At 35.5% G+C, this 19182-nt stretch overlaps 1 protein-coding gene across 1 annotated transcript in view; it reads left to right on the top strand.

The window, feature by feature from the left end:
* The window catches only part of LOC111049699 (26S proteasome non-ATPase regulatory subunit 4), a 43255-nt gene that overhangs the window by 4905 nt on the left and 19168 nt on the right, over window positions 1-19182 (top strand). The window contains exons 4-8 of the mRNA XM_039427088.1: window positions 2712-2910; window positions 5434-5558; window positions 9364-9450; window positions 11090-11195; window positions 18036-18224. Of these exons, the coding sequence (XP_039283022.1) occupies window positions 2712-2910; window positions 5434-5558; window positions 9364-9450; window positions 11090-11195; window positions 18036-18224 (706 nt within the window). The remainder of the gene's footprint in view (window positions 1-2711; window positions 2911-5433; window positions 5559-9363; window positions 9451-11089; window positions 11196-18035; window positions 18225-19182) is intronic.

Below are 19182 nucleotides of genomic sequence, written 5' to 3'. Positions count from 1 at the left end.
GTTTTACTCAGCTTTTCTGCGTTTTCTCAGTACTTTGACTTTCTGATGGAATGAAGCATGCTCAAATGAAAAATGCAGGCGAGCGAAGCGAGCCCGCTGATCTCATTTTTGGACGATCCAGTCGGGGGTCCAGGGGGCAGAGCCCCCTGGCTAGACGGATATGGCGAGCAAAGCAAGCCTGACGGCTAGTTTATTATATTTCTACATTGTTAACAACGGATTTGGCAACGTTGCGGAGCTCAATAAAGATAGCGTTATCTGCTTTATCGAATGGTAGACAAGGATAGCAATACCAATGTTAATCAAATAATGCCATTATAACGTGGACCTCACTATAGTCAGAGCTATTGCGTTTGAATACTGTACTTCAAAACAAATTATTAGATCAGTACAGAATTATTTATTTCCATATTCTATTATTCCAAAGTATAATTAATATGCATTGATGAGAAGTAGGTTTGTAGAAAATTCTTTATTATTCATTGTTATACAGGTAAGAATAAGTTCCGAGCCACACAAAGCGTTTTTTCAGGCGTTTTCAGACGAGTCGGCAGGGTAGGAAGCTCTCGGATTGGCTGATTATCAGCTTATTCCCGAATGCGATCCAATCAGCCAATCGGAGAGCTTCCTGCCTTGCCGACTCGTCTGAAAACGCCTAAAAAACGCTTCATGTGGCTAGGCACTAACAAACAGTACCGAATGGCACAAGCAAAATGCTCATGTGGGCATCATCCTTAATGAGATATGTATTTGCTACATGCCTACTCATCAATATGTGTTTGTCTGTTTCTTTGTCCTTAAGTTGATGATAAATGATAAATAAATATAATTCCATGTCCATGTCAATTTATAATATTAAATTATAAAACGTTTAACGTTCAAATCTTGGTATATTACTAAAAACTTATTATGCTTCTTTGTACGTCTTAATTTTTAGTTCAACACTTTTGATCTATAGCCTGTTCTTATTGTATTCTTGCATTTTTTGTTATCTTTCCCCCAGTGAGTATTGATTGTTCACTCATCTAATAAAATTTTATGTTATAAAATTTAGGTTGGACAGATTTCTTAAACATTTTACCAGTTTCATACTATGAATTCAATCAATTGATAGTATTTTGGCGGGTCAATGCTACAAGTCACTCGTTTTTAACAGGCCCTGCTCTTAAGTTGAAACCCAAATTCAACAATCAATTTAAATCCAACGGCGGTCACTTGGTTCTACTAGAGACGTCTTTATATCAAGCTCAAAACTTTTGAAAAATTTTAATAATTGTTAGGCTATTGTTGATAATGTTTCTCAGTTATAACTAAAGCACAGCAAGACAGAGTTTGATACTAGAGACACATACCTTCAAGTGACTTGTCAAGTAGACTATTTCAATAATTGTTGCAAAAAAAAATCAGATAACCCGTGCTTTGCACTGTGGAAAATTTTGTCAATCTCCTTATCACCAGGAAACATCAATAAAATAGGATGATTCTTTATTACTTTGTCAAAGTTACATGGATAATCTTCATCAGAGTTGAAAATTTCTAGCAAAAAATGAGTGAGATTGGTCTCCAACCAGCAACCTTTTATTCATGAGTCGCGCGTGCTACAAATTAAACTACAGAATCATTTGGAGAAAGCTCTGTTTGGTTGGGCTTTTATAGTTACGAAAACTTTGAATCATAAATTGAAAAGATTTGTTTTGATTATTAAATTAGAATTAATCAATTAATAGCAATTAAATTATTATTATTATTATTATTATTATTATTATTATTATTATTGTCATTAGTTACGTGAAGCCACAAATCTGAGCAGAGCTCAAGTGGCATGTAAAGGTGCGTACAGACTTTCGCTCTGCTCCGCAATCGAGCGTCACTCGAGCAGATCGATTGATGATCGACCGGGGAGCAAGAGTGGAACGCGAGAAGAGCTAACATCTCCCGTAAAGGTCATGATCGGAGCGATTGCGGAGCGTGTTGGAGGCGCGTATATCTGTACGCACCTTAACATGTCATGAACATTTGCAAAGTGTATCATATGCATATGCAAAATGTATGCATCTGTATCAACTCAAAGTGCAAAGGCACCACAACATTCCTCCATAGTATAGGGACACGCTTCCACAAGTACATTGGTAATTGAAGAAAAGAATAGCCCATCACTACTACATAATCTTAGTCTTTCAGGTAGACAATTGAAGATCTCTTGTAATAGCCATTGCAAACTACATTCCCTTCAAATCTTTCTGAATTTCTGAAGACAAAATTTACAGTCTCAAGGAAGTGCAATGCTGGGACCGTGAGAAACCTGTATTTTCTAAAAATGGTTACATGAATTGGATGGCCGCAAGCCCTCCAAAACACGAATAGCTTTCTTTTGCATCTTAAATATTGTATATAAGTTATTCTTACTATTCCCCCAAAAGAAGATGCTGTAATTGAAATAGCCCTATATCCGTCCTCGGTAAATTCAGAATCTTTATATAAAAGTTAATCAGCTCGTTAGTTCATGAGTAGTGATAATACGTCATTCGTGTATCTCCTATTCCGTACAAGCCAATAAGTTATTCTTTTCTTTATTAATTAGGTTACACTGTTTAGCAGTCGGCACTGAAGTAAACCAAGATACATACTTTGATTCTGCAGGCACAGATTCTGATTCACAGACTTGAAATGTTGAAGTAATTTCCAATAATTGTTTTTTTATTGTTGCGCAGTTGGCTCTAAAGCACAGGCAGAGCAAGGAGCATAAGATGCGTATCGTGCTGTTTGTTGGAAGTCCCATCGAGGCCGAAGAGAAAGAGCTGACCAAGCTGGCCAAACGCCTCAAAAAGGAGAAGGTCAACGTTGACATTGTCAGCTTCGGTGAAGAGGTCACTGGGTCTTCAACTGTCGTTGAAAAGGTATCACTTTGTAGTTGAAAATTCCTATCCGGGCTGTTAATTTGTTGATGGAAATATAGTTTTGCATTTATCTTCAACTTATTAGTCAACTGCTTTGAAAAGGTAGTTTAAAACTACTACTATCATGTTAGTAGTTGATAATGCCAGTCTTGACTGTTAACTGTTGATGGAATTTTAGATTTGAATTGCTATTTTCAACTTATTAGTCAACTGTCGTTGAATTGAAAAGGTACTTCAAAATTACTATTGCCACCTTAGTAGATGAAAATTCCTACCAGGACTGTTTATTGTTTATGAAAATTGCTGCTTTCAACTTATTAATCAACTGTCGTTGAAAATGTAGTTTTAAATCATTATTATCAAGTCAATATTTGGAGATTCCTATTTTACTGTTAACTTTTGATAAAAATGTAGTTTATAGTTCACGTTATCAATTTGATGGTCTACAGCTTCTATCTGTAAAAGTTTTACAATTATTGTTATTATAAACTAGCAGGTAACCCGTGCTCCGCAAGTGTCTAATTGAAAACTTGTCCCACTGAAATATTGAATAATTTAAAATAGGTCTATAACCATCATCGGTGAATTTAAAATCTATATGTAAAATTTAAAGTTAATCAGTCCTGTAGTTAAGACGTGATGATGCGTCATTCGTGAATTTCCAATCCCGTACGTGTATAAGCCTATAATATTAGATACAACCGTGTTTAAGGCTGTGCAAAGGCTAAAAATAAACTTTCTACTGGTGATATTTTTCAAATTTTTTCGATATGTATATCATAAGGCTATCAAAATCGAAAAGTTTTCTCAGGAAAACATTTTTTTTTTCCGATCATTACTTTTTGAGATATTAGCGCCTAAAGTTTAAGCTTGATGTTTTGCTTTCTCTATTTACTAATTTAATTGACATTTGTGTTTTATTACAGAAATATTATTTTCAAAGTCAAATTGTATTTAGAGGACAATTCATATAATTGTAATGTATTTTATGGCAAATAAATTGATTTTGATTTTGAAAAAAAAATTTGGGACAGAACATTTCAAATTCGGTAAGAGATAAATCCATGAGATTTAGAGGATCAAATCTTCATAGTATTGTTGATCTAGTAAAATAAACATTTTCTGAAAATATCAATTTTTAAGATAGTTATTCAATTTACCAAAAATAACTCAACTAAAAGTTATTTTTGGTTATTTTTAGTAAATTAAAGCACTATCTTGAAAATTCATATTTTCAGAAAATTTTTGTTCTACTAGTTTTCAACAACAACTTCTAGATCAACAATACTATGAAGAATCTATCCTCTAAATTGCATGGATCTATCTCTTACCGAATTTGAAATGTTGTCCCAAAATTTTTAACTTTAGGCGCTCATATCTCAAAAAGTAATGATTGGAAAAAAATGTTTTCCTGAGAAAACTTTATCATTATGATAGCCTTATGATATACAAATCGGAAAACTTCGAAAAGTATCACCAGTAGAAAGATAATTTTTAGCCTTTGCACAGCCTTAAATGGAAGTTAAATGCCACGAGAACCAATGAATGAAGTGGATGTCGTTTTTAATTAGCGGTTAATAACTGTTAAATTTAGTAGATAAGTGCAACCAGGCCCTAGTTGAAAATCACAAATATGAAAATTTCAAGTCTTTAAAAAACATTTTTATTAGGCTATTAGTTTATAGTATTTTTTATTTTGTTTAGATCCGCCCTTCGATGAAAATCGTTGAACTTATTATGTGACATGTTACTTTACTTTACTTTACTTTTCTTGTTCGTGACAGTTATTAAACTGCATTAAGGGAGCAACGCTCCCGCAGTATATGACTCGTCAAAGTTTAATCTAATATAATACTACCATCCTTCATATTTCAACATAATCACATTTTCATCCCCGATATCCTAGTAGTGCTAGAAAAGTTTCAGGGTTGAAGGATCGAAAATTTCATGTTTTCTGCTCGAAATGTCTCGACATTGACGAAAATAAACATTAATTAAAAAATAACTATAGGTCGAATAAAAATTATCCAGACACCAATAGAAATGAGACATTCTACCCGTCAATTTGATATAAAATTATTATTCATTACGACGCCCCATGATTCTGAGAGAAGTGATATTCAAAAGAAAAACAAACTTTCGCGATGTTTCCAATTTTATCATAAAAGTTGAATTTCCTTTTGATCCCTCAACCCTGAAACTTTTCTAGCACTACTAGGATATCGGGGATGATATTCTACATCCAATTCTGACGTTGAATTGTAAATTTGAGAAAGTTGTAATTTTACACGATTTGGCAACCCTGTAATTTCTTGGGATGGAGGGTCAAGTCTCAACTTATTTTACACAAACTATAACATACAGTAATCAAACATTAACCAACAAGGAAGTCTGCTAATCTGAAGGACACAATACAATAAGGAATTCCCTGAGTGTTCTTGTACTCCTTCAAGCCCTCAATTTCTCGTATGTGAGATGGAATTGAATTGAATATTTTCATCCCCATATAAAACGGGCCACTCTCCAGCAGGCTAAGTCAATGATGTGCTGGCAACTTTTATCAGCACTCTGAACGGCAAGGATGGCGCAGGCAGTCATCTGGTGACTGTTCCCCCTGGTCCACATCTCTCTGACGCTCTCATTTCATCTCCCGTCATTCAGGTAACCGTAATATTCCAGTTTACCGTAATATTTCAGTTGAGATCTCTGACATTGAGGGGTGTAGCGTTGCCGTATACAAGCGTAGAGTGAGCAGGTGGCTGCTCTACATTGGGGCAGAGGCTTCGGAGGCTCTCCTAAATTCGCCTTATATTTATTATTCATATGGCTTTTATCGGTAGAGAGATCCTTTTGGATGTTCTGCCTCGTCGTATTATCCAATGTAATTTCCTATTAACACTCAAGTTTATAGGTTATATCTTGGGTTCTTCATGTTTCTCACCAAAAATTTGCACTTTACTTCCTGAGTTTCTATTTTATGAAGTTTAAAATTAAGAAAACTCATTTCTAAACACAAATTCACATTTTAAAAGCAAACCAATATAAAAATTTCATGTAAATATTGAAGTTGAAAATTTCACATAATTTTCTCCAATGCAACGAAAGTTCAATAGATGAATATTTCCTTTGAAAATGCCAACATAATATTTCACATATTCATCCTTATTATGATTTTCTTCCTTGCAAGTACCTTATGCCAGGCTGAGAAAAACTCAGATCAGTTCAAGACTAATTGCTGAAAAAATATTCAATAAAATTCCGTTTTTGTGAGATAAATTTCTGTTGCTCAGTTTAAACTTCAAATGAAAACACTTTTGACAGAAAATCTGTTTTACTCATTGACTGAATTCCTAAACCTGAGTAATGTATCTATTAGTAGCTACTTCTGATTAAATTTGAATGCATTTAGAATAAATTTTATATAAGTGAACTGTAATATAAACTTTCATGAGTTGAATATGTAAATTGCCTATTATGTCATTATTATTGAATGTCTGTTAAATGTATTACTATTGTAATTTTATGTGACGTTTCCGATTGTATAGATGTTATACTTGAAGGAATAAAAATCTATTCTATTCTATTCTATTCCCCACACAATATCAAAATAAAGTTATGGCTGCCGAGTGAACCCCTTAAGTGCCGTTGAGCTGAAATCTATTATTATCATTTCTATGTTTATTCTGCAATCATGTTAATATACAAGGTGTCCCACGAAAGGTGTAACAGCTGAAGACCATGGATTCTACTTTAAATTTGCAACAAAAAATGTTCAGTACAATTTTCTAATATCGACGTTAGTTTTCGAGATATTTCGATTTTTCAATATTTTCAAAAAACGTCAATAACTAGAAAACTATCAGTCAAAATCTAATTCTAAGGACATGGTTGAAAAGAGCAAGAAATTTACAATAATATTCATATTATTTGTTCTTTTGTTTGAAGTTTTCGAACTTTTTATGAGTTTTCACACTGTTTGAAATTTGGCTTTGAACTCGACGAATGTACTTTTTTCAACTTTGAACGCTCATAAAAAGTTCAAAAACGTCAAACAAAGGAACAAGTTATATGAATCTTATTAGAAATTTCTTCCTCTTTTCAACCATGTGCTTGAAATTAGATTTTGACTAATAGTTTTCCAGTTATTGACGTTTTTCAAAAATATCGAAAAATCGAAATATATCCAAAAATAAGGTCGATATAAGAAAGTTTTACTAGACATTTTTTGTTGCAAATTTAAAGTAGAATCCATGGTCTTCGGCTGTTACACCTTTCGTGGGACACCCTGATATATTTTTTTCATATTTTACTTTCAATTCCAAGCTATGTTCAAGTATCATAATTTCCTTAATTCGAACCAGTGTATTTCAACTGTCTGACTTAGTTCGACTTCTCCCTGCACACGGACAAATCATCCAAGCAGGGAGTATATATTCTTTATGTTATTGTTACACTATTATTTCGTAAATATGTTTTTTTAAGAATAAATTTGAATTTGAGGTATGCTCATTACTCACCAGCAGGTAACCTGTCCTCCGCAAGGATCTAATTAAAAACTTGACATACTAAAATCTTGAAGAATTTAAAATGGCCTATAACTATCCTCGGTAAATTAAAAATCTGTTTGCAAAATGTAATCAATCCATTCATCAGACGTGATGATGTGTCATTCGTGAAGTTCCTATCCCTTACGTGTATAAGCAAATTCTTCCCTTTTATCATAGATTATTCATTCATAAAAACACTTCACTTATATGGGCTACTCTTGTACAAATTAATAAAAACAATATAAAAACTTTGTAGTACCCTTTATTATTGAAAACGTTAAAATATCTCAATGTTTTTCAATAGTTTCGACCCTAGCGTACTACAAGGTTTTTATATTGTTTTTATTAATTATTCATTCAATATTGTTTTAAACCCCTTTAATATGTTTTTCAAATGAGATTTATTCTTATTCATTCAATCATTTATTTATACTATAGCTCTACAGCCCATTGTGGGCTTTGGCCTCCTCCACAACATTCCTCCAAACGTTTCTATCCATTATAAACCCTCTTCATCCTCTATAACCCATCCTTATCAAATCATCCCTTATCTCATCTTCCCATCGTATTCTTGGTCTGCCTTGTTTTCTTCTCGAGTGAAGCTTCTCTTTAAGCACTATTTTTGGCATTCTGGTTTCATCCATCCTATAAATATGTCCGAACCATCTTATCTCTGTGCCTTTATGAAGCGTACTATACTACGGCCTTTTATTAATAGTTCAAGTTCAGCATTGGTTCTCCTTCTCCACTCTTCTCCTTTTTTAACAGGACCGTACACTTTTCTTAGCACCTTTCGTTCAAATACACTTAAATGATGTTGGTCTTCTATACTCAAAGTCCATGATTCAGAGCCATAGGTAACTACAGGTCTTATAATGGTTTCATAAATCTTAAGTTTGCTGCTTCTACTGATGAGCCTGTTCTTTAGGAGCTTCAAGTTGCTGTAGTATGCTCTATTTCCCGATCATTCAATCATAAAATCATTAAATTTATTGATGTTGATTGATGATCATTCAATGTTCTGAAATGCTTTGGTAAGTTGTGACAATGAGATTTATTATTAATGTAATCGTACAATCATTTATCAATTTTTTGTTTATTCATCAAATGTTTAGTCTTTATTCGCTATTGTTTTCCTAGCTAGTTGATTATTCTGGTACTTAACAGATTTTTAACTTAAATATGTGTAACGCTAGTTCGTCTCCATGGTGCACATTGGGTAACGCTAAGGGCCAGTTTCCGAGCTCGGGATTTAGCTAAGTTCTAGACTTTAAACAGCTGGAGTAAGAAAATTGGCTTTCCGAAACGGGGCGTAGTCGTAGTCATTGTCAAAGTCACGTTTGAATTAAATTTCAAAAAACTAGAAAATTAAACACAAAATGAAATAAAGAGAAAGTAGTGTAAAGTTTCAGCTGTTTTGAATTATTTAGAAATGTTTAATTTCGTCAAGGAAAAACGTTTCCAATAATTATAGAAATGAGTAAATAAAAACTGCGACTACGCCCCGTTTTGGAAAGCTAATTTTCTGACTCCAGCTGTTTAAAGTCTAGAACTTGACTAAATCCCGAGCTCGGAAACCGGCCCTAAATGGACTAGCAAATGATGGCGGTCAAACAAACTTATGTTCTCCTGGCCGAAAACTACACAACATCTCAAAGAATTTGGAAATATACAGTGTATATCTATGCATTTGAGACTCATGAGCTATATTTATTCGTTTATTCATATGCAAACACAATTCAGGTAAAAACAACAGGCATTTGCCCAAAACTGCTTCAAACCTTAATTTGGAATACACAGTCTTAAGGTATTTATTACATTTTTTTATTACAAATTTATTACGAGGTATATATTTGTTGTGTATCTGCCATACGCTAAATAATAATTCTGGTACTAACATGTTATATTGCATTTTTCAGGGAGAAGATGGTATGGGCGGAGCAGGATTGGGAACTGCAGGTTTCGAATTCGGCGTCGATCCCAATGAAGATCCTGAGCTCGCTCTGGTAACCTGATTAATTATTCATTTATTCATCAGTACAATTCATTACAAATCGTAATATAGATATGACTGGGAGTGCCTAAACTGCTCTACTCACACATTTTTCAAATAGTAAAATTTCTAAAATAGGTTTTATTGAAAATTCTTCCTCAAGTAGCAAATTCAATTTATAGTTTGGGTCTGTCTCAAAGAACTTGCTTATTTTTGTCAATATCAACGACAAATTTTTATATCCTAATTGTCTTTAGTATATTGCTGTATACAACACACTAATTACTATAATATTGCGATAGATAAAGCACTAAATCTAAGGGGTCCGTTATTGTCCTTATACTAGTCCTTATATTGTTCTTATACCAGTAAAACTAGTTTTACTAGTAGGTCATTCAATTAAATACTTCAATTAATAATAATAATAATAATATCGAGCTTCCTGGCTGGCTCAGGTCTGGTGTCAGAGTTTTCAGGTCATACCTGATCAATTTCAGGGCCTCTGACATGATTTAACAACTGTTTAGGCAGCCGGGACCGATAGCTTAACGTGTCCATTCAGTACACGGGAGTGGCCCGAGTAAAATATCATGCACGGGCTTGGATTCGAACCTGGGCCTCTGAATTATAAAGCCAGCATCTAATCCACTCCACAATGCTTCAATTTAGTGTATTTAATACCGCTTGTCACTCAATTTAGTATTATATTGATATTGATACTGAATGGTTTCTATTTTTGTTTCCAACTTTAAATTGTTCCTACTTCGACTAGTAATTTTTTTTGTTCTACGATATCTCATTCAATACGAGCGCACCCTTAAGCCTAGTTTAAGCATGAAATTATTGTCTTCGTATAAACACTTCAGGCCAATTGTCTTGCCAACTGTCCCAACAATTGTCCCGAAATTCAACTGTCTCTGGAAGTAGACTATGGACAGTCAATTGGGCCCAGCGAGCCCCCCACCACTCGGAATCTCAGTTGTCGCGACAATTGGCGCCGTTTGAACGGTGTAAGCCAGTAACGCTGTCTTGGTTTTGCCAGTTCAGCTGTTTAGTCACAACAGATGACGAGAGCTCGGACATGTTTAGCTGTCAACTGACGTACCAATAGTTGGCCGTGTAAAAACATCTTCTCGTTTAACTGGCCTGGCCTCCGACAATCCGCAACCACGTGATGACAATTGTCCAGAGACAACAGTCTCGCCAATTGGCATCGTATAAACTAGGCTTTAGAGCAGTGATTCAAAGCAACGATTATACTAGGCACTATCACTTGGCATCATCTCCAAAAATAAATAAATCATGCCTATTAATACAGTAACACCAATTCTTATAACAAATTATTATTATTCAGTTGAAAAATATAGATTTCTCAAGAATCTTGTTTTTTGTTCAACTAGATATAATGTCTTTTGGACAGAATTTAATTAAAAGTCCAATACACTCAGCAAAAAACTAATATTTTTATCAACTTCCATCAGTTTTAATTTGTCTGATTTCAAAAAAAAAAAATTGCTTTCTTTATCATGAAAGAATTTTTCTATATGAAGTATTGTATTTAATTTTCATAAATATGAATATCTTGAATGAATTGAAATTGAAGAGTGTAAGTTTACCACTTTACATTAATCCTATTTATTTGTGTTGAACAGGCTTTGCGAGTTTCAATGGAGGAGCAGCGTCAAAGACAAGAACAAGAAGCTAGGAGAGCCAATCCTACCGAGAAGGATACTGCTAGACCGGAAACTATCAAAGAAGGTCAGCAATATATTAAATAGATTGATAAATATGGTTGGCTCAGTTCCAGTGTCGGAGTTATTGTAGCTGCGCCTGATTGTTTTCAGGCTATACTCATACTCGCGCGACTCAAATCGCGAAGCGACGCGAGTCTCAGTTAAGATCCAATTCCTAAGGCCGGTTGCAGACGAACCACTATCGCATGTGGGATGTGGGAGCTATTATTTTCCAAACGCAGCGCATTTCTTGGCAGGCATGGCAGTGGCACTGATACTCCCACATGGCGTTGCGCGCTGTGGTAGCGTTTATTTTCCTTGCGATTGTGGTACCAATGATTTGAGCACCACGCTTCCCCTAGCCACTATGCCAAAATCGCACCAATGAGCGTTTTCTCAAATGTAGTGTGAAAGACTCTGCGCTAGTCGTATTGTTCTGTGGTATATCGGTCCCACATCCCACATGAGATAGTTGTTTGTCTGCAACCGGCCTAAGTGACGACTGTACGAATCTAGCCGCACGACGACTGTATTAAAGGCTGTAGTCAGTAATATTATTGTATGCTACATTTATTTCAACTATAGCAGGACTTCCTATATACCGGACCTGCGCCTACAAAAAAAAATGGTCGCCGTATGTGGTGGCCGGCATTGATATTTTAAACGGGAACTAGACGAACTGAGATTTCGACAAACTGAGACGCTCTCTAACAGCTGTTTAGTGATTTTTCTCAGTAGGAATTTCTATAAGACCACCACATACGGCGGGCATTTTCTTCTAGGCTCAGGTCCGGTAGTATATAGGAGGTGCTGACTATAGTAATTAATAGCAGCTTACACAGCGCGATTACAGTCGTCCGTTAGGAATTTGATCTCTACTCGGGTGACATAGCATACAAGTATAGCGTATGTATTAAGTGTTTTCTCTTGTACGTGGGTTATCTCAAAAGTAAGTTGCACTATTAAATAAAAAATATAATATCGCACATAGTTTGTTCAAGAGGTTATATTTGAGAAACTACATGCATCACTTATTTTTCCACATAATCTCCTATAATTTCAATACATTTTTGGTATCATGGTATAAGTTTTTTCAATCCAGTGCCATAATATTCTGCCGCCAAACTGGTTAGCCATGTCGTAACTTCCTGTATGAGATTTCCTTCGTTTGCAAAGCGTCTTCCCCCAAGGTGTTGTTTCAGCTGTGGAATCAGATGAAAGTCGCTTGGAGCGAGATCAGGGGAGTATGGTGGGTGTCCGAAAACATCCCATCTAAACCCATCAAGCATAGTCTTCGACATTGTTCGGGATGCGTGGAGTGGATGGGCGGCCGCTTCGTTGTTCGTCGTGTGTTGTTGTTCTGCCTTCAATAAATGATTGGCGCGAACGAGAAACCATTGGCTCCAACATAACGTTTTCACCGTACACACTGCACAACTCACGATGAATTTCAGCTACATAGTGGTTTGATCGCAATTGACAAATAAGTCATGGCGCCATCTTAGGAATTTTACAGTGCTGTCACAACACCCAGACAAAAGTTCACTGCGAATGCCAGACGTCTCCTGCCAACTGCGCGGATATAAAAACAATAGTGCAACTTATTTTTGAGATGACCAGAGTAATTATGTTTTTTTATGAAAATTAGTTTGAGTAACTTACATCCTTACTTTCTATAAGTAAAAATCAGAAAAAAATTGAACTGAGTGTCTCTGTTCTCTCCATATCCAGTTACTCACCTATAAGTTCATTCCCTTCTATTTCTATCTTGTGAGCCTTCTTTTCTCATTTTGTTACTATACCGAGAAGGATACTGCTAGACCGGAAACTATCAAAGAAGGTCAGCAATATATTAAATAGATTGATAAATATGGTTGGCTCAGTTCCAGTGTCGGAGTTATTGTAGCTGCGCCTGATTGTTTTCAGGCTATACTCATACTCGCGCGACTCAAATCGCGAAGCGACGCGAGTCTCAGTTAAGATCCAATTCCTAAGGCCGGTTGCAGACGAACCACTATCGCATGTGGGATGTGGGAGATACTATTTTCCAAACGCAGCGCATTTCTTGGCAGGCATGGCAGTGGCACTGATACTCCCACATGGCGTTGCGCGCTGTGGTAGCGTTTATTTTCCTTGCGATTGTGGTACCAATGATTTGAGCACCACGCTTCCCCTAGCCACTATGCCAAAATCGCACCAATGAGCGTTTTCTCAAATGTAGTGTGAAAGACTCTGCGCTAGTCGTATTGTTCTGTGGTATATCGGTCCCACATCCCACATGAGATAGTTGTTTGTCTGCAACCGGCCTAAGTGACGACTGTACGAATCTAGCCGCACGACGACTGTATTAAAGGCTGTAGTCAGTAATATTATTGTATGCTACATTTATTTCAACTATAGCAGGACTTCCTATATACCGGACCTGCGCCTACAAAAAAAAATGGTCGCCGTATGTGGTGGCCGGCATTGATATTTTAAACGGGAACTAGACGAACTGAGATTTCGACAAACTGAGACGCTCTCTAACAGCTGTTTAGTGATTTTTCTCAGTAGGAATTTCTATAAGACCACCACATACGGCGGGCATTTTCTTCTAGGCTCAGGTCCGGTAGTATATAGGAGGTGCTGACTATAGTAATTAATAGCAGCTTACACAGCGCGATTACAGTCGTCCGTTAGGAATTTGATCTCTACTCGGGTGACATAGCATACAAGTATAGCGTATGTATTAAGTGTTTTCTCTTGTACGTGGGTTATCTCAAAAGTAAGTTGCACTATTAGGTCTAAATAAAAAATATAATAACGCACATAGTTTGTTCAAGAGGTTATATTTGAGAAACTACATGCATCACTTATTTTTCCACATAATCTCCTATAATTTCAATACATTTTTGGTATCATGGTATAAGTTTTTTCAATCCAGTGCCATAATATTCTGCCGCCAAACTGGTTAGCCATGTCGTAACTTCCTGTATGAGATTTCCTTCGTTTGCAAAGCGTCTTCCCCCAAGGTGTTGTTTCAGCTGTGGAATCAGATGAAAGTCGCTTGGAGCGAGATCAGGGGAGTATGGTGGGTGTCCGAAAACATCCCATCTAAACCCATCAAGCATAGTCTTCGACATTGTTCGGGATGCGTGGAGTGGATGGGCGGCCGCTTCGTTGTTCGTCGTGTGTTGTTGTTCTGCCTTCAATAAATGATTGGCGCGAACGAGAAACCATTGGCTCCAACATAACGTTTTCACCGTACACACTGCACAACTCACGATGAATTTCAGCTACATAGTGGTTTGATCGCAATTGACAAATAAGTCATGGCGCCATCTTAGGAATTTTACAGTGCTGTCACAACACCCAGACAAAAGTTCACTGCGAATGCCAGACGTCTCCTGCCAACTGCGCGGATATAAAAACAATAGTGCAACTTATTTTTGAGATGACCAGAGTAATTATGTTTTTTTATGAAAATTAGTTTGAGTAACTTACATCCTTACTTTCTATAAGTAAAAATCAGAAAAAAATTGAACTGAGTGTCTCTGTTCTCTCCATATCCAGTTACTCACCTATAAGTTCATTCCCTTCTATTTCTATCTTGTGAGCCTTCTTTTCTCATTTTGTTACTATATCTACTTCTCATGAAGATGCCATATCTTGTTCACAAAAGGATTGCCATTTAAAACTTGTCCTAACCTCAATCTTTCCTGTCCCAACCTAATCATTTCCTACCCTGTCAATTTGGTCCCAAAAAGATTCCCATTTAAAACCCATCATAACAAACCTTTCCTTCTCTAACCCAATTATTTACTAACCATCGTTCCCAGCCGTTCTTTGTTGACGTTACCTTGGAATTCAGTGGTTTTGAAATTTAGTTCCTTGAAGAAGTCAGGAAATCTCACATTTTACTTGGTACTTTTGCCAGGGGTATTCCTTGTGATCAATTTTGGCTCAATTCAATTCAATTCAATTTATTTGTTATATATACAAGATTTTTACAATTACAAATTCACATAATAATTGGGTACATCATACAGAAATTCAGAATATACTCTATTCTAGAAATAATAAAAATAAATTAGATATAACATAACTGAAATCCCAGTTGTACTCATTTTACCGGCAGTAATTGCTAGCAGAGACATGTGTCTGAATTTTTTAATAGTTTTTCTAGTTTAATTAGTCAAGACTTATTGAGTGATTATTGTTTTACTTACGTACTCCTTGGCGCAACAGCTCATTCTGAGCCTTGACCTTATTCAAAAAGCCTCTCCACTCTTTTATTGCCTCAATTTCGTTCACATCACTTTTATTGTAAAGTATAAATAAAAGTCATATCTATCTATCCACTCGTCTCTAGTGGCAGCCTTACGTCTCCATCCACTAACATCCAGCATCCTAATATCGTCCTCCACATCCTTTAGCAAACTAAAGGATGAAAGGATGTTAACATCCTTTATTATTATTAGCATCCTATATCGTCCTCTTATACGTTATTAGCATCCTAATATCGTCCTCCACATCCTTCAGCCAACGCTTTCTCGGACGTTCTCTCCTCCTGGACTGTTTCTAAAGACCTTTATTACAACTCTTGAATCACTCATCCTTTCAACGTGACCCAACCAACTCAAACGCCTCACTTTTATCTCATAACTATTGTTTTAGATTATGTTAATTCAAGACATAATAACTACTTTAAATTCAAAATTTGCTCGTTTTTCTGAGCTTTGGATTTTTTGAAAAGTGACTACACCTCTATTTTGCTTTGGAAGGTATAGTATAAATTGAAAATGGGACAATTTTGGAGATGAGTCTGTGACTTTTCTCAAGTTAAATAATAATAATGATAAATCATTTTATTTGTACACGGTATAACCATACAAATGAGTTGAGTATAGTTTAACCATATAAATGAGTAATTATACTACACTAGTAGTTCTGTGAACAGTAGACCTCGCGCTTAGTAAGTTACATTGACCTGTTGTTATGTTTCTCAAAAATTAATAAATAATTTATCAATTTAAAATGTCTAGAAAAAATCCTTAATAAACATAGAGCTTTCTGTCTTATCGTACCGTGACGTGTCGTCCCGGAATGTGAGTATGAGCGCTGTTATCAGGTCTGGCTGCAACTGTCTACAACGTTGATGGCAAGATACATTTTCGAGATGTTCGATGTTTTTGAGTATTATTACTTGATGTTTGTAGTATTATAGTCCACTAAACAGCTGATTTATGATGAATAATTCTATAGTCTGATTTTTACTCTAATATTGGCGTATGAAGGAGGCTCCTTTTTCCTTTTATATCATCCTTCAAATGCAAAATTTCCAAAAACCTTGTATATACGTCGACGCGCAAAATTTAAAAAGGAACATACCTGACATATTTCATGAAAATCTATTACCGCGTTTCGCCGTAAATACGCAACATATAATCATTCAAACATTAAGAGAAATGTCAAACCGTCGACTTGAATCTTAGACCTCACTTCGCTCGGTCAATAAACAAAACGTTTGGCAATAGATTAAACTAATGACAATAGCCAATTACAAATTTGCATACAACCACGAACAATGAAAGTACCCACATTACAATCAATTAACAATATTACTATGAACTAATTGCTACGTTCAACAAGCTGAGATTAGAAGGTACAAGGTGATTCCCCGTCAATAATTGAATAGATTCATCACATTCAAATAACTCAGCAACTTAAATACATTCAACACGTTCATCAAATCCAATACACTCAACAATTTCAGTAAACTTAACTAATACAATTAGTTTATTGACTTCACTTTCAATAAAAAGAAAATACTCAATCAACAATAACCATTTTAAACTAGTAGTTCTGTGAACAGTAGACCTCACGCAGTTTTCTCATCCACAAGTATCTGATGACACCTGTTCTAGTTGATTCAGTTAAATCATAATTTACTCTTGAAAACTATTATTTGTTTTCTCCAAGATCAAAAACTCACTTTTGTTAATAAATTCAGTTCACGTTTGAATTTGTATCCCATATGATGATTTATCCAGTTTTGTGATAATCTTTCCATCTGATAAAAATATTTTTCAACTATTTTAAAATTAATTTTTTTTAAATCAAGAATATTATAATTTCTTCGGCATTATTCAGTTCATTCAATCATTTTTATTTTATTTTTAATCACCTATCAAATTTGTTTTTCAAATGTGAGAATATTGATACTGATGGGCACGCATCATAAAAAATATTGAAACCCTACCTTATTTAAATAGACACGGCCAGACATCTGTGTGATGCATGCAATGAATAATCCACTTGTCAGCTGATTGATTATGAATAATTCTATAGTCTGATTGATCCTATCTTCAAAGCAGATGATATATAGTGATATCAGAGTATGAAGGAATTCCTTTTCTTTTTATATTATCCTTAAAATGAAAAATTTTAAAAAACCTTGTGTATACATCGACGCACAGTTGAAGAGGAATATTCTTGCCAAATCTCATCTAATTCTGTCAATGCGTTTGGCCGTAATCGCGTTACATACAGACAGACAAAAGCAAATCGAGTTGAAACGTAGACCTCACTACGTTCGGTCGAATATTTCCTCATAAATTTCCATTTCTATCGAATAGAATCGTTATCGTCTCAAGTTAAGTATCTGTACACAATTTAATAAATGATGTTGGTTTTTTTACAACGACTTGCAGTCAATCATATCTTAATTAGAATTAATCATATCATGATTGACTGCAGGTCGTAAAAACGGCCGGTACAATGTTTTGTAATAATATTTTGTGCGAAATAAATTAATTTTTGAATTGAAATTGAAAAACATCAAAACCGTGTTTGAATGAATGAATGTGTATGGTTTGTTTGGCAGCACCCAGTGAGGAGGTGATGCTGGAACGAGCACTGGCGATGTCGATGGAGGGGCAGGAGGAGACCGGCCCCACTGTCACTGCTGCCGCCTCCGCCGCCTCAGCAGCCGCCTCTGCCGCCCCCGACTTTGCCCACATGACCGAGGAGGAGCAGATTGCCTTCGCCATGCAGATGTCTATGCAGGACTCCCGTAAGTATCGCTAAGGCTGGCCACTAATGGTTGGACATATATGATACACATCAATCGATCAATCAATAATTTGATTCAAATCAACACAATACAATATTCATAAAAGAGATCAAAACACAAAAATTCACAATCAAAAATAAATGTCTAATAAAATACAAAAACAGGCTTCATTGCGGGGTGTGCTGAAAAGAAAGAAATGAGGAAAAATACCTAGCCAACTATGGTTTACCATGTAATAGGCAGGTAGAGGGTATAAAAGTAAGGAATGAAGGGAAAAGAGAAGAGGAAAAGGGAAGTATTGGAGAAGAAAGTAGGAAAAAAGAGAAAAAAGTGTGCAAAATTGTAAGCGAGTCCACTTTCAACAAATGTATCTAAAAGAATTGGCCTTGCAAACAGTAGTTTGAGCAGAAATCCCGAGATTCATACGTCGATATGGAAAAAAAGTTACTGTATGACCAGGTTTTTATTTCTAGTTTAGTTATTAGCATCCTAATATCGTCCTCCACATCCTTCAGCCAACGCTTTCTCGGACGTTCTCTCCTCCTGGACTGTTTCTAAAGACCTTTATTACAACTCTTGAATCACTCATCCTTTCAACGTGACCCAACCAACTCAAACGCCTCACTTTTATCTCATAACTATTGTTTTAGATTATGTTAATTCAAGACATAATAACTACTTTAAATTCAAAATTTGCTCGTTTTTCTGAGCTTTGGATTTTTTGAAAAGTGACTACACCTCTATTTTGCTTTGGAAGGTATAGTATAAATTGAAAATGGGACAATTTTGGAGATGAGTCTGTGACTTTTCTCAAGTTAAATAATAATAATGATAAATCATTTATTTGTACACGGTATAACCATACAAATGAGTTGAGTATAGTTTAACCATATAAATGAGTAATTATACTACACTAGTAGTTCTGTGAACAGTAGACCTCGCGCTTAGTAAGTTACAT

This window comes from Nilaparvata lugens, chromosome 4 (genome assembly GCF_014356525.2).
Source record: "Nilaparvata lugens isolate BPH chromosome 4, ASM1435652v1, whole genome shotgun sequence".
Classification (NCBI taxonomy): Eukaryota; Metazoa; Arthropoda; class Insecta; order Hemiptera; family Delphacidae; genus Nilaparvata; species Nilaparvata lugens.
This window is presented reverse-complemented; position numbering and strand designations above follow the sequence as displayed.